General features: G+C 44.1%; 3 protein-coding genes across 3 annotated transcripts; 2 read left to right on the top strand and 1 right to left on the bottom strand.

Annotated features, from left to right (window-relative positions):
* The first annotated feature begins 415 nt into the window (after positions 1 to 415).
* Positions 416 to 2,325, top strand: LOC6545881 (dipeptidase 3). The gene is made up of 3 exons (XM_001973450.3): positions 416 to 1,446; positions 1,500 to 1,675; positions 1,736 to 2,325. Exons 1-3 carry the CDS (start codon positions 613 to 615, stop codon positions 2,079 to 2,081), a joined length of 1,356 nt encoding a protein of 451 aa, XP_001973486.1. The 5' UTR covers positions 416 to 612; the 3' UTR covers positions 2,082 to 2,325.
* On the bottom strand, positions 2,326 to 12,814 carry LOC6545879 (mucin-2). Its single transcript, XM_026977314.1, has 4 exons — positions 12,730 to 12,814; positions 9,179 to 9,246; positions 8,873 to 9,111; positions 2,326 to 8,809 (listed from the first exon to the last, which is right to left on the bottom strand). Exons 2-4 carry the CDS (start codon positions 9,218 to 9,220, stop codon positions 2,365 to 2,367), a joined length of 6,726 nt encoding a protein of 2,241 aa, XP_026833115.1. The 5' UTR covers positions 9,221 to 9,246; positions 12,730 to 12,814; the 3' UTR covers positions 2,326 to 2,364.
* Positions 12,815 to 15,680: 2,866 nt separating this feature from the next.
* LOC6545930 (cationic amino acid transporter 4) lies at positions 15,681 to 18,673 on the top strand. The gene is made up of 2 exons (XM_001973446.3): positions 15,681 to 15,979; positions 16,565 to 18,673. The coding sequence occupies exons 1-2, from the start codon at positions 15,838 to 15,840 to the stop codon at positions 18,430 to 18,432; spliced, it is 2,010 nt and encodes a 669-aa protein (XP_001973482.1). The 5' UTR covers positions 15,681 to 15,837; the 3' UTR covers positions 18,433 to 18,673.
* Positions 18,674 to 23,672: the final 4,999 nt, after the last annotated feature.

Genomic DNA, 23,672 nt, shown 5'->3' with positions numbered 1-23,672 from the left:
AAAGAAAACTCATTTTCTATTTGGCAGTGTGCTGGGATAAAGACCGCATAGGTGTTTAATATTTGCCGACATTCTCGAAGGATCTGATTTGGGAGGTGAATTTTTGGAAAGAAGGATTTTCCATTTATTTCGACTTTTTTAGTAAAGAAAGTTCCTGGTTCCACAACGGAACTGTGCGGGGGAATGTTGTGTTTTAAGTATTTAAATTAAAATTAAATATGTTATTGCTAAAGAGTGGGTAATTGGGTAAACACTGATTACATGGCTATACCGATTAGGCACTTGATCAAGAATGAATATACTTTATGTGGTTGCCAATGTTCCTGCAAGGGTATTTAAATTGTGAACCTGGGTATATCGAATTGAATTTTTGAAAACACTTCTATCCCGCTCCTTCTTTGATGCTGCCATACTAAACAACATAATTTGCCAGCGCGCATGTCTTTGTGAGTGAACTGTGAGCATTGAACAGGACACACGGGAAAAAATCGATAAAATCCTAGTTTCGAGCTTTCGTCGCAGTGCAAGCTTGTTGAATAGAATCGCAATCCACGGCAGGAAACCTCGGGTGGGGAAGTCATTGGGACATACCATCGAATACCGGACAATGCAATGAATCCCGTACCGAGCCGCGAGTTCCTGGAGGTCCATCCGCTCCACCAGCATCAACCACACTGCAAGCAGCAATGTTTTGTATTCACTGAGATAGCGGACATCGAACTCCCCGCGGAGATAACCAAGTTCGGCGGGGGAAATGAAAAGATTAGGTGCTCCAATGGGGGCATCCCCACCTACAGCTCCAAGAAGGACTCCTGCAGCGAGTCCTCGGCGGAACGACCGGAGAGATCACGAGGACGAAAGATTTTGCTGGGCGTTGGTGTGGTGCTCGTGTGCATCGCCATGGCCGGAGGCATACCGCTGGCCCTCCAGTTACGCTCCTCCTCGCTCCTGGAGGCCCGACTCGCCTTCATCCGCCGCCTGCTGACGGAGTCTCCCCTGATCGAGGGTTCCTGGAAGCCACCGAGCACCATGAGCCTGAACAGCAGCAACCTGTTCGAGGTGCGACAGAATCACATCGGTGCCGTGCTCTGGCCCATTGCTGTGCCGTGTGGAGCTCAGTACCTGGATGCAGTGCAGCTCACTCTGGAGGGCATTGATAGGGCCAAGCGGATTACCGCCGCCACAGACTCCATGCACATTGTAGAATCGGCGGATGAAATGGAGCAGACCCACATCCGCGGCGAGGTGGCTGTTCTCATGGGCATCAGTGGTGGCCATGCTCTGGGCACCAGCACGGCCGTCTTGCGTTCCATCTACCTACTGGGAGCTCGATTCGTGTCGATTACCAGCCTGGAGTGCACCACTCCTTGGGCAGCGGCAGCAATCCGCAGACCCGATTATCTTATTGAGGAAAATGTTACCAATTCTTTCAACGAATTTGGGCAGGTGGGCACAACTCCCTTCGTACATATGCACATTTTCATTTATCCCCCTTTCAGACAATGCTCTTTGAGATGAACCGCCTGGGAATGCTGGTGGAGATTTCGATGCTCAGCGAGGCTGCCATGTTGGCCGTCTTGAAAACTGCCAAAGCTCCTGTTTTACTCACAAATGCCACACCGCTGTCCATGTGCAACAGCAGCAACATAGCTTCCATTCCAGACCACGTTCTCAGGTAAGCTATCATCGAAACAAAGTCCTTACAGGACATCCTTTAAACGCATATAACCCACAGCCTATTGCCGGAAAATGGTGGCGTTATCTTGCTCAACCTGGAGCGCTGTGGCGATCGGACACTGGGCGTTCGTGAGGCCATCACCGCAATCAACTATGTGCGCAAGGTGGCCGGAGTGGATCACATTGGACTTGGGGGAGCTCCCAAAAGCTATGCCCTCCTACTGGCCGAACTGGCAAGGGATAGGGTGTGGGGAAATGCTGCTATTAAGAAGCTGGTTGGGGGAAATGTGATGAGGATTCTGAGGGAGATCGAGACCCTGAAAAACCGATTGCCCTTGTATGAGGAGTGGATTCCGCACGAGTCCATCGAAAGCAATTCCTATTGCCGATATCCCGAGTCTTAAAGTCAGCTTCTTTTGTAGACTCAAGCGATTGTTCTCACATAATTACTAAAATATTTAATTAAATTATTAAAGTACAAGTTAATTGCTGTACATATTAAAAGCCGTAAATAGGTAAGCTATAACCTAGCCAAACACCATTTCAAAATCGATTCAAAAGTTTACATTTGTACATAGTTTATATTTAATGAATATCATTCTAGGTAAATACATATCGGTGTATGATGATATTATAATATTATGATATTATATATGTATGCCTTACAATCTACTAGACCTTCAACGACTATTTTACACTGATGCCAGTTCTAACTCCGAGGGTCAGGGAAATCACTTCTTGCTCGGAAGGATGCTCGTTGGACTCGCGCTTCACGATTCTCTTCGACAGAAGGTCATCCTCGTCAAGTTTCAACTCGCGCTTGACCCTTGAGCCCTCGACTTCGTCATCGTCGAGCTCGAAGACATTGTTGTCGGTGAATGCCAAGTGATTGATTTCGTTGAAGAACAGCGTCTTCGCATTTCGAATAGTTCTATCGTAGCCAGGATCACTCAGTGGCGGCAGATATGTGGCTGGAATTCGGCTTGTGCCCCTGTATCCGGAGTCGGGGCAACGTGGATCGATGGACCCTGGGTAGCAGTACACCGGCGTGGTTCCGGCAGTCGGAGGTCTGGAAGTTGTTCCTGGCAGGCACTCGGGATCTGATGATCCTGGATAACACCTTGGTCTAGGTGTCGTTGGCGGTTTCTGGGGACAGCGACTATCCGTGGAACCGGGGTAACAGTTGGGCTTGGACGTAGTTAAAGGAGCTCTTGTCGACGGAGGAGCATATGTGGCAGGTTGACACTTAGGATCGGTGGAACCAGGATAGCACCTGCTAGCAGTTGTCGGTGGAAGATAAGTAGCGGGCTGGCAAGAGGAATCATCCGAGCCCGGATAGCAGCGAGGCTTGGATGTAGTGACAGGTGCTTTAGTTATTGGAGGCGTGTATGTAGCTGGCTGACAATCTGGGTCATTGGAGCCCGGATAACATCTTGGCCTAGCCGTCGGACTCGGTGTCCTGGCCGTTGTCGGTGGGAGGTAAGTAACGGGTTGGCATTCAGGGTCCTTTGAGCCGGGGTAGCACCTAGGTCTCTGTGTAGTTTCTGGCGTCTGTGGACAGCGTGTATCCCTCGAGCCCGGATAGCAATTTGGCCTGGATGTAGTTACTGGAATTTTTGTAGTCGGAGGCGAATAAGTTGACGTTGTTGTAAATGGCGTCCTCAAGGTTGTGGGCTGAGTTGGTTGCGGACACCTAGGATCAGTTGATCCCGTGTAACAATTGGGCTTAGGTGCTTTTGTAGTTGAAGGAGGCAAGTACGTGGCTGGCTGGCATCTTGGATCATCTGAGCCTTCCGAACATCCCACCCTCCTTGTGGTTGGTACTTTCGGACATCTGGGATCAGGCGAACCAGGGTAGCAATTCAGACACTCCGGATCTAAGGATCCAGGGAAGCATTTGGGCGGCGAAGTAGTGGGTGGCTTCTGTGGACAACGACTATCCGTGGATCCAGGATAACAATTTGGCTTGGGGGTCGTAGGAGGCGTCCTTGTTGTTGGTGGCTGGCAATAAGGATCGCTTGAACCAGGATAACACCTAGGCTGGGTTGTGGGAATTGTTTGCCGTGGTGTGGTAGGCTGACAGTCGGGATCTGTAGACCCTGGGTAACATTTTGGTCTTGGCGTCGTTTGGGGCTGCTGTGGGCACCGACTATCTGTTGATCCCGGATAACAGTTTGGTTTCCTCGTAGTTACAGGCGTTCGAGTTGTCGGTGGCAAGTACGTTGTGGGCTGGCAGCTGGGATCACTGGAACCCGTATAACACCTTGGTCTAGTTGGAGGAATAGTTGTCCGTGCGGTTGTAGGCGGAAGGTACGTTGCGGGTTGACATTCAGGATCCGGTGAACCGGGATAGCATCTAGGTTTCTGTGTTGTTACGGGTGCCTGTGGGCAGCGTTTATCTGTGGAGCCTGGATAGCAGCTTGGCTTGGATGTTGTCAAAGGCGTCCTTGTAGTTGGAGGCACGTAAGTTGCTGGTTGACATTCAGGGTCCCTTGAGCCAGGATAACATCTGGGTTTCAGGGTAGTTATTTGCGATCTAGATGTCGGTGGGGAATATGTGGCTGGTTGACACTCGCGATCAGTACTTCCCGGATAGCACCGTGGTCTGGATGTAGTTAATGGTGTCCTTACTGTGGTAGGTTGAGTTGGTTGCGGACAACTAGGATCTGTAGATCCTGGATAACATCTCGGCTTGGGCGCAATAGTGGGGGGCCGACGGGACGAGGGAGGTAAATAGGTAGCGGGTTGACATCTCGGATCATCGGAACCATCAAAGCATCCTGCTTTCTTTGTGGTTGGAATTTTTGGACATCTTGGATCGGGCGAACCGGGATAGCAATTGAGGCACTCAGGATCTGACGAGCCAGGAGAGCACTTGGGTTGCGGAGGGCAACGACTATCCGTAGAGCCTGGATAACAGTTAGGCTTGGATGTAGTTACAGGTGTTCTTGTTGTGGGAGGCGAATAAGTAGTCGGTTGGCATTCTGGGTCACTGGATCCCGGATAACACCTTGGCTTCGAAGTAGGAATAGTGGTTCGTCTGGTTGTTGGTGGAAGATAGGTTGCGGGTTGACACTCAGGATCCGGAGAGCCCGGATAGCATCTGGGCTTCGATGTAGTGATAGGTGGTCTTGAAGTCGGTGGAGAATACGTTTTTGGTTGACAGCTGGAGTCAGTTGATCCAGGATAACACCTTGGCTTGGTTACTGGGATGGTAGTTGATGCAGTTGTTGGGGGAAGATACGTGGCTGGCTGACACTCAGGATCTGTGGATCCTACAGAACATCTTGGTTTTTGAGTTGTTGGTGGCTTCTGGCGGCAACGAACATCTGTTGATCCCAAATAACAAATAGATTTCGATGTGGTTATCGGTGTTATAGTTGTTTGACGAGGCTGGCACTCTGGATCACTGGATCCTGGATAACATCTTGGCGTAACCGTAGTAGTCGTCGTGGGTGGCAGGTATGTTGCAGGCTGACACTGTGGGTCAGTTGAGCCAGGATAACATCTAGGCTTTGGTGTAGTCACTGGTATCTGCGCGCATCGTTTGTCTGTCGAGCCGGGATAACAATTTGGCTTCGATGTAGTCACAGGCCTTGTCGAGGTTGCTGGTTGACATTCGGGGGCCCTAGATCCTGGATAACATCTAGTAGTTGTAGGTATCGGAGTCGTGATTGGTTGAGTTGGTTGTGGACATCTGGGATCTGTAGATCCTGGGTAGCATCTGGGTTTGGGTGCAATTGTAGGAGGACGACGAGATGATGGTGGCAGATACGTGGCTGGCTGACACCTTGGATCTTCTGAACCGTCAAAGCATCCCGATTTCTTTGTGGTAGGAACTCTGGGGCATCTCGGATCAGGGGAGCCAGGATAACAATTCAGGCAGTCAGGATCTGAGGAACCAGGATAGCACTTCGGTTTTTGAGTAGTAGGAGTAGTAGGTTTCTGGGGACAACGACTGTCGGTGGAGCCTGGATAACAACTTGGCTTTGATGTAGTCGCAGGTGTTCTAGTTGTAGGAGGTGAGTACGTAGTTGGCCTAGTTGTAGGAATTGTGGTAGGAATTGGAGGTAGGTATGTGGCCGGTTGACATTCTGGGTTTGGTGAGCCAGGGTAGCACCTAGGCCTTGGTGTTGTTACGGGTTCCTTTGGACAGCGTCGGTCTGTTGAGCCCGGATAGCAATTTGGCTTTGATGTAGTTACGGGTATTCTGGTCGTCGGAACAGTTGGAACTGTGGTTCTAACAGATGCTGGTGGAAGGGAAGTTGAAGGCTGACACTCGGGGTCTACAGATCCCGGATAGCATCTTGGCTTGGAGGTGGTAATTGGTGGCCTAGTTGCAGGTCGGCATCCAGGTTCCTGTGAGCCTGGATAACAGCTCGGCTTAGCTGTTGTCAAAGGAACTCTAGTTGTCACAGGTACTCTAGTTATCGGAGGCGTGTAAGTAGCTGGCTGACATTCGGAATCAGTAGATCCTGGGTAGCACCGTGGTCTAGCTGTGGAAGTTGTTGGCCGAGTAATTTGAGGGCATGCTGGATCTTTTGATCCTGGGTAGCACCTTGGCTTGGGTGCAATTGTAGGAGTCCGCTTTGTTGAGGGCGGTAAGTAAGTGGCAGGCTGACACCTGGGATCATCCGATCCATCAAAGCATCCTGCCTTTTTCGTGGTTGGCACCTTAGGGCACCTGGGATCTGGTGAACCAGGGTAGCAATTAAGACACTCCAGATCTGTTGAACCCGGATAGCACTTGGGCGGCGTTGTAGTAGGTGGCTTTTGTGGACAGCGACTGTCGGTGGATCCAGGATAACAATTCGGTTTTGTTGTTGTTGGTGGCTGACAATATGGATCGCTTGAACCAGGATAACACCTTGGCTTGGTAGTAGCAATCGTTGTCCTTGCTGTAGACGGTGGAAGGTAAGTTGCAGGTTGACAGCCAGGATCGGAGGATCCCGGGAAACACCTAGGTTGTTGCGTAGTTCGCGGTGTTTGCGGGCAGCGACTGTCTGTTGAACCCGGATAACAGTTTGGCCTAGACGTGGTTATCGGCCTTCGAGTTGTCGGAGGTTGACAACTAGGATCCCTGGAGCCCGGATAACACCTTGGCCTCGACGTTGTAATTGTCGTTCGAACCGTAGTGGGTGGGAGAGTGGTAGCAGGCTGACATTCAGGGTCCTTTGAGCCAGGATAACATCTGGGCTTTGATGTCGTAACGACCTCTTGTGGGCAGCGCCTGTCTGTCGAGCCCGGGTAACAATTTGGCTTGGAGGTAGTTACGGGCCTCCTAGTCGTTGGTGGTTGACATTCGGGATCATCGGAGCCTGGGAAACACCTAGGCCTAATAGTAGTAATAGCTGTCCGAGTTGTGGTTGGTGGAGTTTGTTGCGGACAACTGGGATCCGTTGATCCAGGATAACACCGTGGTCGGGGTGCAATTGTCGGTGGTCGACGAGTCGAAGGTGGTAAGTAGGTAGCGGGCTGACATCTGGGGTCATCTGAACCATCATAGCATCCTGCTTTCTTTGTGGTTGGCACTTTGGGACATCTTGGATCGGGAGAACCCGGATAGCAATTGAGGCACTCTGGGTCGGATGAGCCGGGATAGCATTTTGGCTGTGGAGAACTGATTGGCTTCTGAGTTACACGCGTTGGGGGTTGACAGGAGGGATCTGGTGATCCAGGATAACACTTAGGTCTTGGAGTTTGTGGGCAACGAGTATCCGTTGAGCCTGGATAACAATTTGGCTTTGATGTTGTTAGTGGGACTCTGGTTGTTGGTATTGGGGTTCTTCTTGTTGTTGGTGGAAGATAAGTAGCAGGCTGACACTCAGGGTCAGTGGATCCTTGATAACATCTTGGCAGCGATGTGGTAATCGTTGGCCTTGTTCTCGGTTGACAGTCGGGATCTGTTGATCCCGGGTAACAACGTGGCCTCTTCGTAGTAATGGGAGCTTTCCTCGTTGTAGGCGGAATATAAGTTGCCGGCTGACATTCGGGGTCATCGGAGCCTGGATAGCATCTTGGCTTCATTGTGGTAATAGGTGTCCTTGTTGCCGGTTGACAAATAGGATCTGTTGATCCTGGATAGCAACGCGGCTTGGGCGAAGACCTCCTTGTGGTTGGTGGCAGATAAGTAGCTGGTTGACATTCCGGATCCCTTGATCCGGAAAAACACCTTGGCTTTGGTGTTGCCGGCGGCGTAACGCGACAGCGAGGATCAGTTGAGCCCAAAGCACAACTGGATCGGGATGTAGTCTGCGGAGTTTCCGCACAGCTTGGATCATTCGATCCAGGATAGCAGCGTGGACCTGGCGTAAATGTTGAGGCTATTGGTATTCTGATCGTTGTGGGTGGTGGCGATGTGGGCTTTGGGCAGCCTGGCTCTCTGGAGCCAGGATAGCAGCGAGGCTTCGATGAAATTAGATGGTCCTGCAGGCACTGAGGATCAGTTGATCCTTCAGGACATGGCAACGCCCTCAGACTACCGCAGGTGTAGTCCCTTTTACACGCTCCATTGCAGAGTTCAATGTCACACTTCAGATAAACCTGAGATCTGTCGGGGAACCTAAATGCCTTAAGTGTATTATAGTAGGTGGATGTAAGACTGGAGCCCGCCTCAAACTTTCGCCACTCCCCAAATATTTTCTCCTTTATCGAGCAACCCCTTTTGTCCGATAGTTGCAACCTCTTCGTCGTTCTGGCCTCAAAGTCCATGTCATCGGAGGCATAACATTGTAGTATGTTTATATCCCATGCCTGTTCCGAGTGCTTCACGTTGATGGTGAATGTAATGTCGGTTCCCAGGGTGAGAGTGCCCTGAATGGGTTTAATATTGGGAGGAGCTCCCGTGCCGATTTCCATCCAGCACTCTACCGGACCACTTGGTGTATCCACCGATATAACCTCGAGCATGTCCACTACAAATGGCTTGAAATAAACAGTCTTCTCGCGCTCATCACCTCGACTGCACGATATTTTCCGCGCTATATCGAAGCTATTTTGTATGTCCCTGTCATCCTGGATGATCAGGATGTTCTCGATTGAGGCGCAAACGGAGCACGAGGGTTTGCTGCCACATCCATCGTATGGCACTGTGAAAGTGAAACTGCGTCCCGATCTTTCGCCCTTCACGTAGCTAATTAATGAATTTAAAATAGTAGTTAAAGAGGGTACACAGGTATCAATGGCTTATACCCACTTGCACTTGGGGTCGTTGAAGTATCCCTGACTGTAGATGACTCCCTCGAAGTCCTCGGAGAACTCCACTTCGACCATCATGCCATTACCCTGGTCGCATTTCACATCGATCTTCTCGATGTGCTTGGCCGACAGAGAAGTGTCGCGAGTTAATCTGGGCGAGGAGTCGTCAAACTCAAGTTCGCCCAAGACGTCATTGAGCGTCTCATCATCACTCAGATCAGTGCCCCAAGTGGTGACCTTGACAGTTACGAAAAATAATCACCAATTTAATGATTTCTAGATGGAAATCGGTCGGTGTACTTACCAAGAGCAAGGCCCACACGAAAATGTGGCCGATGTTGACCATCTTAAATGTAAGTCTTTAGCTTTATTCTGAAAAACAGCCAATTAAAGTGTATAAATATATGATTATGGAGTATACTAGAATCAGTTTATGGTCCTCCGAATTGAACAGTTTAATTTATTGCCCATTTCATTGTTAATAAACACACATATTTCACTCAATATTTCTTGTTTTAACCATTACACATATTAATATATTAGATTGTTGACCTATAGCTCAGGACTTGTGTTAAAGGCTGACTCAGTTAACGATGTTAAAAATTAACCAGAAAATAAATGCTTTATTAAAAACAAGATAATATTTCTGTTTGCAGTTTTGTAAATTAAGTTTATGGCCAGTTCGGTGCTTTGGCGGTAGTTTAATAGCCGGAATAACCTTCCACCTTTGGTTGACTCATTATCAAGATCTGCGAAAAGGGCGCGTTCGATGGGATCAAAGAAAAATAAGTACATATATCACAGCATGAAGGTGACGAAAAATAAATTCACCGAAAATCCAGAGGTTTATTTGCATATGTCGCGCTTGTCAAGCGATCTCTAGCGCTAGATGAGGTAAGATCTTCTTTATCGCTAATTACGGTTGAGTGCAACCTGTCGAGTATTTGCACGAGCTCCAAACAGCCGGACCTCTTTTGCCCGACGAATGGAGGGTGCTGCACCAGCGCCACTAAAACGGGTTTGGTTTTTAAATAATACAACTAACCTTTGAAAGCGAAAAAACAAATGGGAAAAAATGCTGCGGATTTCAAAATCCATAAATCCAAGACCCGCGCACGAAGGGAGCAGGGCAGAGAAACAACTAGTGACGAGTGCCTATTTGCTTAGCCGCAGTTGATAAAGAGGCTTCGATTTGGATTTGGGCATTGGGCCTTTGTTTGGCATTGGCTTCTGCAATCCGACGGCTCTCGGCTCCTCTTGTTTTTGCCATCTCGCCATTGATGTTAGGCCCCGGATGATTAGGTGCTTTTTCATTGTGGCCCCTTTTGTCTAGGTTATTCCACGCATTAAGCAAACGAGGGGCTAAAAACTACCATTTGATTACGGATGATTTGGCGTCGAAAGCCTTCTGTTTTTGTTCTTACGTCACTAGGTAGAATTCAACACTTATTCTCGAATAAATCGTACACTAATCGCAAGACCCCGGGCTTAAAAAATAGTACGTTTTATCAAGTTAATAGTTTCGAATTGTTGAGTATTCTCAAGGGTCTTCCCTTTCCCCGAAATGAAAACAACTGCGACTCGCTTGTAAATACAAACACCTGAAATTTAGCAAGAGGTCCAGTAGATTTGGAGTGACGAAACACCGCCCATTCATACATCCGATTCATATTCAACACGATTAATGTGGTATCTCTTTTGCTCCCTGCTTTCCGTTCGCTTAATCTTCAACGACCCAATTTTTGGGTTTTTGGAGGTTCGATAGCTCAGCTTGCAGGTTATTTTGTGGTTGTGTTTGATATGACTACATAATAATGCCCAATTTGATGAAAATTGGTTCACCATGTCAAAAATTGCTCATTTATTTTTGCCATATTTTTATGTTCGACAGTTATCATGAATAGGTATTTGCTCCGCAAGATTAATAGTCGGTCATTTATTTAATTGCAATACAAACACCTTAAAGTTTGTAGTTGCTGCGCCTGAAAACTTCCGACAAACTTTAGAACTCGGGGGGATATGAGTACTTATAGGTACACGATGATCATTCTATAATTGGGCAATTATGTCTTTGAAAAGGCATTATTGATTTGGGCGATGGGGGTGTCGAAATGTGAAGTTAGATAGAATGGGTGATCCCGAGTGTCTGCGCAGTTTGCCAGCAATCATATTCAATTGTATTGGCCAACGATTGAGCGTGAATAAACACAACTTGGACATTGATGGCTTCACCCTGAACTTTTGACATTTCAGCGGCTCGCATAGGCGTATATCTTCGTATTAATCACGGCGAACAGGTGATTAGACCGCGGGCTTCAATACGTATGCATATAGACAGATTTGAGTATTATACTGCACTCGTATGTGCAAACTATACACCAAATCCGCGAGTGATCTCCTCCAGCGATTGATTTAACCGACATTCCATGTCTGGGTTCTCATGGCTTGGATCCAATGCACTGACAAATGGGTGAAATGCGCTATCTTGCATTGTGGCTATCAGTTATGGGCACATCTGGATTTATTTATGGCCAATTTTGGATAGGCGCCGATTTGGTAGCATGATCGCTCATTTTCAAATAGGCATGTTATGAACAATCTAATTTACATTTTTGTGCGCCATTTAATTGGGTATTTATGGGCACTTTGCATATATTACCAAGTGCCGACCATATTTTTGCTCGCCCCACAAGGAGCTAGCTTTTTTTTTATTTATAAAGCTTTTATAAAGCTAGCTGATTTCAGAAACAATGCCTTCTTAATTTAAGAACTTGTGATTTCTCTTTCGAGGTGCTTAACTAAGTGAAACACAGTTAGCAGTTTTGACACATTAATAACGAAATGCAAATGGCATTCAAGCACCGGATCTGCGAAACTTGTTTCTCGTTTAAACTAATTACAAAGAAATGCAAAAAACGGGTAAACGGACTTACGAAAAGAATGCTTAAATCAATTGATCTTCTCCGAAACTCATTTTTACAAATATAAGAAATATACGCAGTTAGAAACAGCGAGATTTTATGAAGCGTATTATTTCGGGTTTAACCTGAATAATCGATGTTTATTTTTACGGCTTTACGATTCTGTCATATAGTAACTTTTTCTGGATTTGGAGAGGATATAATTACATGCGTCACAGTCATTCCACTTTCTACTTTTTAACACGAATATCTATATATGATAGCCGGCTTAATGTATATACAAGGTCAAATCTGCGTGGGTCATAATGGAAAAAAACAGATAATTATTTAAGTTTGGGGACTGCCAAAATTGCCAATTTCTAATTAAAATTTCTGAAATGCTTAAGCTTTATTTTTAACTGATTTAAATATATACATTGTGTAATACACAGTATATAAAATATGGAAAAACAGATAATACTTTAACTTAGGGGTTGTTATATTGAGCAATTTTTATAATTTACAATTTACTTTATTTTTGTACTGATTTTAAGTATGTCACTGAAGCTTTAAGCAGTAACCATAAAATGTTTGAATTATTTGAAAAGTATTTTAAAAGGATATTTTTTGAAATATGTCGTATATGTTTAGACGCATCCACACTTTAAGACTGTTTTTTTTTTTCAAAACATTCCAACTCTGCTCATCTACTGAAAGTTAATGAGTGAATCCTTCCATATTTATGTTCATTTCAATCAAGTTCTTGAGTAAGCACTGAGTTCACTTTGGACCATTCACACACTCGTAGGTAATTGAATCGATTCACATTTCTGGCCTTAATTTACGGCTCTTGAAGTTGGGCACATAAAATCACTAAATGCTTTTCGTAGTGGAACACATTGACCAATTAGTCGGCCATCATTCAGAAGATAACCACTGGACCCCTCGGACTTACTGCACTGGCTGGTGGACTTGGCTTGGGGAAAATCTGGCTGGGATGCAGCTGGCGAAGTGGACGATGCCGCACTAAGCGCCAAAGAGACTCGTCTTCGTTTATATACACACACGGCGTATGATTTAACAAAAATCGTTTCGGATATTGCCTCAAAAATCCAAAGACGCGGCAAGTAAAATAAAACGGCAACAAAAACAGAAACGGAAAATAAAAAACAAAAAAAAAAGAAAATAATACAACCAATGCTAGTAGCTCAATATATTTGTTGTTGTTTATTTTACGTCGCTCGTGGTTTTATACACGCACACTCAACTAAATCGGGTAGTACGATTTATTGGCAGGTTGTGATTATTTATTCGCCGCACTGAACGGGTAACATACGAAATGGATTTAGATTAAATTTATCTTCTAAGCTGCATTGAAATAACTAAACAGTACCCGCTTTCAAGTGAAGTTCCAAATGTCAGAGGTCATCTGATGAAACACTTCACTTAATATACTTCAATTTGTTTGCCGAAATAAACAAGTTATAGGATCCCGGGTTTTATAGCCGCTTTTGGGACTTGATCAAAGCTTAAATTTAAGATGTTAAGATAACGTTAATATAAGATAATTCAAGTTAATGTTAAGATAAAACCAATTAGGTGAATGATAAAATATTTATAACATGTAAGTGCCATCAGACCAACCACAATATATAAGCTATAAGGATGTTTGGATAGATTCTGCAATAGGTGTTCTTAATAGGAACGTAAAGTGCATGATTTTCATTTGGATTTTAGGCCCATCTGTGGGTCAAGGTCACCGAAGTATCCGGGATCTGTACCTAAGGGCTTAATAATCAATCTTTTCAGGGGCGTGAGCGTTGCATCATGTCACCATCATTAATTTAAGCATTTTTAAATTGATTGCTCAGAGTTAGAGCATCCAGTAGCCCAGCGCCTGGAGCCAATTATTTCCTCCATTCATATGGAGTTCGTGGGCAGCGAGACGCGTGAGCACCGTCCACACGCCGTCTTTCCTAGCCATTTTAGCCATTTGAGTCGCCGTCTTAGCCATCTTGACCCAAGCGCGCGACTGGCACATTTTGTAGCTAGCTGAAAAATGAAAACCAAAAACTAACAACTGAAAACTGAAAACTGAGCTGAAAAACTGCACCTTCGTCGGCGCGCTTTTAGGGCCAAAGAGTCAAAATCCGTCATTGCAACTACCTGTACTACATGATGTGGGATCGAAGGGGCGGGGAACTGGGACTTTGGCCATATGGAGATGGAGGTGCGATGGAGATGTTGTCATGCAACTACAGCCGGCATTGCGGACAGGTTGACGACGAATCCGGAGCCGATGCCCATGCCGTTGCCGATGCCGATGCGCCTGGTCATCCCTAACAGGTATTAGTATTCAAAGTTTTGGAAGCCCAGCGTCCGCTTCGTGATGCTGATAGATTTTCGCAGCCAAATGGCAACGGTCATGGCGAGATGGCTATGGCGATGGCGATGGTGATAGTGGGCTGTCGCCATGGGAAGAATACGGATGGAGACAGATGGTAGGGTAATTCCCTTAGCCACCGTCACATGGCTAGGCCGAACCCGAATCCGTATCCATATGCATGCACGATCTGCATCGCGATGCCAGAGGTGCCACAGACGAACATCACGTATTCCAGGTTGCCAGTGGATGATACCTGGTACTGGGAACTGGACTAGCATTTTTGTTATAAGTCTGGAACCTTCCCAAAAGGGTCTTTCCTTAAAGAAGGGCCTGTATCTTAAGCTTCAGCGTCTAAAAGTATTTTTAAAGTTGCCTTTAAAGATATGATATCATGAAGAAATTCAACTAGTATTGAATGCAAGTTCTTATAATTCATTCAATAATTCGCTTTTTCAGAAACATATACATATATGAAGTCAAGTCACTCAGCTACGAATTTAAAATTGGCTTTCACTGCCCAAAGAGTAACTCCCATTCGACTAAAAAGTACATTTTCATGTTCACTAATAAACTAAGCCTAATGCATTGCATTAAAGTTTCGTTGATTAGGCTTTTCAAAACATAATAAAGTGTTGTGGGCTTATGCTTAAAAATACCAACTTATGTTCAATGGAAAACATAATTTTGGTGTTCATAAAGGGTGAGACAACCTATCTATCCTATATTCTTGCCTTCATTTGGCGCCAGTGACAAATCAAATTCGTGCTCAGAAATTTTGTTATTACCGGACATTGTTGGCTACAAAGAAATAGGCAAAAGTAAACCTCACTTGTTCGCCTACAAGTTTTGATAGTGCGGACACACCTCGTGGAGATTAAAATTAATTTCAGTGGTCAACAGACATAAAATAATAAAACAACTTACTGGATGTTTGTTTTTAAATTTGTACTTAATTTCCTTATTTTGGTACATGCTTAATGTGTTGGCATAAAATTTTGAAAGACGCTCAGGCTAAGATAAACGATAATTTTGTACACCATTATTCTAATCATCAACACATATAAAAATTGAGTGTAATACCAATTTGTTTGAAATGGTTACAGTAATTTAATTTCCGGTTTTGTCGTACAAACACAATCAAGCTTTTGACCGAAGCTAAGTGGCCTTCAAAAGTATGCTCCATTATTAGAAAATATATACAAATATTTTACTTCCGATTGAACGGAATTAAATTGTATACTTTGTGGGGCCCTACATCTATTAAACATTGTTTTAGGGCTCAACTAAAAATTTAGATAGTTGTTAATAGATTATACAACGCATTGAAATGAAAACGATATTATTCAAAAATATTCAAATTCAGAAATATTAAAAAAAATAAAATTTCGAGAATCGTTAAGGCATTGTTTTACTAGCGGAAGGAAAATTATTGAGTGTAACAATATTTTCGCACTTCAAAGAAAGCTCGGTGACGAAAGCTACCTCCTGCCACTGAGCTTTCGAATTTGATGCAAAAATCGATACAGTCACAGCTGTTTGTGTACAACAAGTGAAAGTGTCCCGAGTGCGGCATAAAATAATTCGTGGAATACGCCTCAATATCCCTAAAGTTAGACCCTTCAAGTGGCCTTAGAGGCGCGAGTTCCTTTCCACGCGGTTTCCAGCGACTCAACCAGGATGCCGAGCTCACGACGTGCGATCCTGAGGCACATATTGTCGGGGATTTGCACCAAGATGAACCGCACCAAGTCGGTGCCCACTGACGTCATGGAGACGCCGCTGAACCGATGTCTCAACACCTTCGACATCGCTCTTTTGGGTACTTTAAGTTAATCAATGAGTAACCGTTTTGCTTTTTTAGTTTCCCACTCGATTGGGGAACAATATGTTGGGATTTCGATGCGTTCATGCGAAACATCTGCTATCTTGAAGTTCAGAGTTGGGGGTACTTAAAGATACATTGTAGACATTATGGTTTTTGGATTTGAGCACGTTGAATGTTTAAGTGTCTAAGCGTTTTTAAACAAGTTTTACGGGGCTACACGCGCTGTTTTCGGCCAAAGACAAGCCACTATTAATACAAAATGACTTGCTAAACATCGAACGTCTGTTAAAAAAATTCCCTAAGCTGTTTGTATTATGTATCGAAAATATATTTTAAACAACGCACAAGGTTAACAAGCCCTGATACTCCATATCACATAATGCACAAGAAAGTTAAGCTGTAATTGGTCTTCAATCCCCTAGAGATTTCCAAAGATTCTAAAACCCTCCACCTAGGAATAAAACATGATTTCCCTTATCTTCACTCCCTGACATCTAAATTATTGCTTTACAAGAACCAGAAATTGGAAGCAAGACTATCTATACATAAACTATATATACCCGTATATATTTACTCCAGGCATTGGCCATATGGTTGGCGCTGGCATCTATGTGCTGACTGGAACTGTGGCCAAGGAAATGGCCGGACCCGGGATCATATTATCCTTCGTTCTGGCCGGATTTATATCGATGCTGGCCGCGCTGTGCTACGCGGAGTTCGGAACTCGAGTGCCCAAGGCGGGATCGGCCTATGTGTACACGTACATATCGATGGGTGAGTTCTGGGCCTTCGTCATCGGCTGGAATATCCTGCTGGAGCACATGCTCGGAGCAGCTTCGGTGGCCAGGGCCTGGAGTGGATACGTGGATTCAATGCTGGGCGGCTGGATTGGGAACACAACTCTGGAGCTCACGGGAGGCATCCATGAGCCCGGCTTGGCCCAATACCCCGACGTCTTGGCCTTCCTGGTCTGCATTGTTTATGCGGCTGCTCTGGCCGGAGGAGTGAAGGCCACGGCGGTGTTTAACAGTCTCCTAACCCTCGTCAATATCGCCGTTATGGTGCTGGTCATCAGCGTGGGATTCTGGTATGCGGATGGCAAGAATTGGTCCGAGGCTGAAGGTGGATTCCTGCCCTACGGCGTTGGAGGAGTCATCGCAGGTGCAGCCACCTGTTTCTACGCCTTTGTGGGTTTCGATTCCATAGCCACTTCCGGTGAGGAGGCCAAAAACCCATCGGTATCCATACCCGTGGCCACTGTGATCTCTTTGTTCGTGGTGACGGTGGGCTACATCCTGGTCAGCGCCGCCCTGACCCTCATGATTCCCATCAGTGCAATCAATCCGGCTGCCTCATTGCCGGAGGCATTTGGACAATTGAACCTCTCCTGGGCTAAGTACCTGATCTCCATAGGAGCTCTGTGTGGAATGACCACCACCCTGCTGGGATCCCTGTTTGCCCTGCCACGCTGCATGTACGCCATGGCTTCGGATGGATTGCTCTTCAGCTGCTTCGGCAAGATTAACCCCACTACCCAGGTGCCACTGCTGAATCTCATGGTATCCGGGGTAATGAGCGCCTGCCTCGCCTTGGTTTTCGATCTGGCCAAGCTGGTGGAGTTCATGTCCATTGGCACTTTGTTGGCCTATACCATTGTCTCGGCCAGTGTGATCATCCTGCGATATCGTCCTATGGAGCGAATTCATACCACGATAAGGGTTCCCGCGGTGGCTGGAAGCCCTGACGACGATGACGATGATGACGAGGATGTGGCATCCCAGTCCAGCATGGATACGTCCTCGCCGACCAGTGAGATGATAGAGGAAGTCCTAGCTGGAAGACTAAAGGCCCAGTTCAGGTGCTTGGAACCCCTACTAGGACGTTTCGAACCGGGATCAGTGGTGTCCGTGGCCGTGATGCTGTTCATCTTCCTGAGCTTTGCCATTTGTGTGGAGCTGAAGGTGTCGTGGACGCAACTCTACACGGGCACCTGGTGGGCCCTGATCATCTACGGATTCATCATCTTCGCAGCCAGCACTTGCGTGGCCGTGATAGCTGTCCATAACCAGAACACCCGGGGCCTGATCTTCAAGGTGCCCCTGGTTCCTTTCGTTCCAGCCCTTGGAATCTTTTGTAATATCTTATTGATGGTCCATCTGGATGCCGTCACCTGGGTGAGGTTCTTTGTCTGGGTTTGCATTGGAATGGTGGTGTACTTTCTCTACGGGATTCGCAACAGCAAAGAGGGCGAGGTCTGCTCCTCGTACTCCATCCTGATGACCACATCGGAGGCTGGTAAGGTTCCGTGGGGTTCCTTCAAGGCTACTTCCGGTGGCAAAAAGTCCAGTAAGCACACCATCTTCGAGAGATTCACAGGACGCAGCAAGGCGGATGACAAGAAATCCATAGTAGAGGAAAGCGAAAACGAAACGTCCGGCTATTCCTAAGTCAATTCTTCCAATAGGTATCCAAAGCTCGACCCCAATACAGATCGTGAACCAAAATCAAAACAATATCGGTTATGGACAGTGCAAAATAAATTTGGTATGGTTTCGGTTTATTATTTCTGACAAATTTAATGTAAATAGATACAACTACTTCATTTGGTTCCTGTCGAATTCTTTTGAAAAAGGTTTAATACTTATTTTCTAAGTTCCCAAAACATGTTGTATTTATTATTTTATTTTTATGTTATTTATTATAATTTATTTTAACATTTCCTCAATCACTGGTTTTATTACTGTTATTTTATTATAATTTATTATTCTTTTGAAACCGATACGGTTTAAATTCCTGCTAAAGGTGTACTTAAAGCATCGCTATATAAATAACGCATTTCCAACTCTATGCATTCCAAAAACCCAACGTTGAACGAGACATATAGAGGAAATTTCGGAATATATTATGGCAATGTACCTTGTATTATAAATATATAACATCAAGGTATATCTATTTACAGTGTATTATTGCAAACAATATCACAGAAATGGTATTACACACAAAAAGCATATTTACTCTGCAAACGTACAAATAAATGTATTAAACGTTATGCACACATGGCATTTGTTAAACAATAGTACACACATACATGTCTTTAAATAACTATATATTTATAACTGTGTAAATAAGCATATACAATATTATATATTTGCAAATATATATTGATTCGTGTATACAAAATAAACAGATGTTTCAGTGGAAATCGAGCAGATTAGTTTCTAGACTTTATTATTTTTATTTATTATACCTGTCAAATAGTTAGCTATACCAGGAAAATGTATTTTGCTTATGCTGACCAAATTCCCTGAAATTCTACAAGAGTATTAGGATAAATTATATAATATGATTACCTGATATCCAGCGCTGCTTAGTTCTTGCAGACATATTCATGCAAGAAGATTACCCTTATTTTTCAAGACATGTGTACAGTTGATATCGTTTTTTAGGATATCCTTAGGCGTCCTTTTCGAACAGTAATAAGAAGCGTAGGAGCATGTGTTCAGCTGCAAGGATATTTCGGAATCTCAGCATCATCCACAGGAAGCAGGTGGTGCACAGGACCGTTTAGAGGTCCTTTCCGAATGCAGGCTGTATTTAGTGCGTAGAAGCGTAGAACTTCATTGAGGGATGCTGAATCAGTCGCTCGAAAGATTGAAATGTTCATAAGGAGAACGTGTTTCTCGCATTAACAGCGGCGGTCTTACAACAACAAAGGCGCGAATCTCAAAAGATGGCTTTGGAATCGACCGCCACGCAATCATAGCCAGCTTTTGGGCAAATTTAATTAAAGTGCAGCACCTAATATTAAATATATAAACAAATCTTATCAGATTTTGATTGTTTGAACGGTGGTAACGTTTATTACGCATATAAGTATTTTCCCGAATTTTTCAAGTTTTTATTTACCAAGAAAAGTGTAACAATGATGACAGTATAAAAAAGAGGTTTTCCAGCTAGTTTGGTGTCACAAAGGAACAAAGAATTGTGATGTTGCCAAGTGAAACAGGGTCGCGAGAAAATACAATGGGCAAATAAACGGCGCAATTACAAAATTGAAGAAAAAGGGCAAAGTTCGTTTGAATCTATCGTAAAAAATGAGGAAACTTGACAAAATTTCGGTCGAAGCGCAACCCACCCCATGATGATAAGATTAAGGATACTTTCCATTCATAAATGTGGGTCGGCATCGCTTTTGTGTGGAAAACTGTGAAATTGGTGTACCCCTTTAGAAATGCGTTCCTGTAAGGCCTGGAAAAGCACATATGCATAACAATCCATCTCTAAAGAAAGGGGAAACTATTTTGGATAATATTTTATTGAAAAATATCCTTTTGATAGCTCAAACAATTGTCATTTTAGGGGTTGACAGGGTTAATGGTCCTCAGCAGTAGCTCACTGTACCTCACAGTCATTTGTGTCCGAGATGGGATAAAGGGCTAACTTTTTCTTGAAAAACTGATTTCCCTGACAATCTAATTTTTTTCTGAATGTATCTGGGACTTGAAAATCAGGGTGACCACGAAATGCCGGTGCTACCCGTATTATAAATGTGTCGCAAGTTACCCACCTATATGTCCAGAAATGGCAATATTCTACATGGATCTTGGCACATTTTTGCCTAGGTTCCCACGCCGTGACTAGTAATAATATTTCCAAGCATGTGTGCCAGAGAACATCAATAGCATTTCCACCGGGTATCCTTTCCATACAAACATTACGGACAATGGATAATCCTCAGCGTGCTGGCATCTGGGAAATGCATCTGTGAAGAATTGGGACTGGGAAAAAGGGCAGCAATTTTCACCACCTACGCAGAGCACAGATACGTGTGACCGAGAAAGTGTTTGCTGTACTTGAACCCTTGTTTGCGGCCTTCAAGCCGAAAGAACGAGGGAAGCGGTAGATGTATCTGAAAGATTGAGTACTCCATTCCTTCTGTGAGAAGTATTGAAATCTATGTAACCAATTATGTTTGGGCAGTTCAAGAAGTAAAGATATATAGATATTTACGATATAAAATATTATTTATCTAAGTTCAAGAAGTTTATTTCAATTATATTAAAGAGATAATTAAGTTATGTATCTCCCTATCTAAGCTCCAAAGACATATCACAGTTAGAGTTCAACGGCCTTGCCCATTACATTGTCATGTTTCTCTTTGTATGAAAAGAAAGTTATACAAGTTTCTATTAACGGTATGCGCTTGTCTAATGTTGGACAAGCTTTAGGTATTTCTTGGTAGTTACATGGCAAATCTATTCGTCGGAAAACTCCCTTGGCTGATTATGGCTTTTAATCAGATCAACTTCCCTGGCATGTTGTGCCGACCATCGAGCGTCGCGTTTCCATGACAATTTATACGCTTTTTCAAACCATCCACCGCCTAGGTATATGTGGTCATTGCACCTGATAGTATTGTTGGCAATAAGCACTTTCTCCAAACACCGCCGACAACCTGTTGTGTTTCATACCCATAACCACATTCAGATACTGCACGCTCGAAAGAGTGAGAGTGTATCTTCTGCGATGCCAGATTCGATTCACAGCTCGAGAAATTGCTTTTACAGACTTGTAGTTTGCAGATAGACGAATATTACTTAAATGCTTATGTTGGTACAATATCGGTATGCTATATCTATGTACATTTAAAATTATTTCCCTGCTTATTGAAATGTTCTTGAAGCGCACTGCAAACCCTGACCTGAAACCTCGACGGAATTCAATTTACTTTCATATTTATGGGTTTGAAAAGAGCGAATGCCATTAACATTCAACAGAGTTCCACTGCAAGTGCAATCGGCAGACCACGTGCCACAACTGAATCTACTTTTTTATAAAAGCCACATCACGGCCATGCATCATGCATTTCCCATCCCATCCAAACCGATCCACTCACTCACTCACTCGCTTCGAGAACTTCACCTTCCGCATTTCGTGCGAATCTGAAACTCCAAAGTCAGGGTATATGCACAAACTAAAGCTCCCGCCCGCTGGCGAATCGAGATATTTGTGTATGCACGAGTATGTACATATAAAAGATTGTGTGGCTGTTTTGGGGAATGTCGATACGGGGCTCCGACTGGAGAATCGGAATCAGGAAGGGGAATTGCGAAGCGGAATGGCCAGGCGTCGTCATCCCGAATTGATGACGCAGCCGATGACGCACTGAGTTGTTTTTTTTCGCTTGGAAGAGAAATCTGGATTTCGTGCCAGCTTGGCAACAACAAAGTAGCTCGCTCATTCGCACAAAACGCACGCGAAGTTTTAGCGCAGAACAATCCGCGAGTCTTGAAAAAAGTAACCGCTTTCCTGAGATATATCAACGTAGTGGGCTTGATCCGAATGTTCGAATTTCAATTTAAAAAGTAACGTATTCTTGGTGTGGCTTGGCGCACTGTGGTTCGAAGGAAGGGATTGCAGGTGGAATTATTTCACAAGATTATAATTTTGTTTACTAACAAAAGTCCATATATGTACATACGTAGCATGGTATGACAAACAATTTGGAGTAAAATAGCTTATAATTGGTGGGTTAAGTTTGTTGAGTATATCTTTTCATTTAGAAATTCGAAATTGTTAAATCTTCATATAGTTTCTTATTCTGAAGTGTTATGATAAAAAAGTTGTTATAATAACAATAGTTTATCACCTTATTATAGGCAGAGAAATACCCAGTAAGTAATTTTATATATACACGATGAGAAGTCCGTAGAAGTTTTTGTGGGCGTAATTTCAAGTTTCTATGAAATATGTGCAATTTCCCTACTGCGAACTGCAATACAAAGTTAATCAACATTGCGAACCATGATGAAACTGTAGAAGTGATTTACTGGAACAAAGATTATTTGTGTTCACGATGTATGTACGTGATTATTTAAAGAATATATTTCCCGTATATATGTAAATGTACTTTTCATATCAAAATTGAATCGTATTAGTGAGTGCAGTGACCACAGCGAAACAATAATTGCTTGGAAATAAGTATGCCGTATGCCAATAATATATTTTTCAATTTCAATTTGATGTTGCCACCCCTATAATTTCACCCCTTTTTGGTTGGATTGGTGTCACGGTACCAGTATAATTCTCGTTTAAATCTTCTTTTCGAGAAACAGATGCAAAATTTGAGGAAAGGGTCGGGGCGACGAGAGAGTGAGATAGCGCTTGGTTGGTGTTGTTTGTTCTGTTCGCGATTTTCGCATTCGTATTTATCGGCTACTTCGTCGGAAGAAGAAGAAATTGAGACGGACGTTGCGTTTCAAAAAGAGCGTTACAATATAAGGAATTCAATCGAAGAGATCTGTGAAAAACGCATTGATAAAAGCAATGCCCAAAATACAAGGTTGCATGCACAGTTGCGGTAAGAATATTAGTATTCAAAATGTAATGCCCAGAATGAAAATAATCAAAATTGTAGGAATCATATTTTCTTTACAATTGTATGCAAACCTATAAGCCGTTTTTGAAAGTAAAATGTTCTGGTCAATATTTACGTCCTAAGAATTGTAAAATGAAAGCCTTTTTATAACTAGAGATTTAATTTCGATAGTTACTATTGTCGTGACCGCGGCTGTGCGTCTGTGTATCCTCAGACGGATGTCTTCAGTTGGAAATCACCTTGCGCCAGCTGCATCTGCAACTGCATCGCATGTACAGCCCTGCACCGATGCACTATATCTGCCATATA

Source organism: Drosophila erecta, unplaced genomic scaffold (assembly GCF_003286155.1).
Source record: "Drosophila erecta strain 14021-0224.00,06,07 unplaced genomic scaffold, DereRS2 tig00000021-arrow-pilon, whole genome shotgun sequence".
Lineage (NCBI taxonomy): Eukaryota > Metazoa > Arthropoda > Insecta > Diptera > Drosophilidae > Drosophila > Drosophila erecta.
Note: the sequence above shows the minus strand (reverse complement) of the source record. Positions and strands in the feature narration are given on the sequence as shown.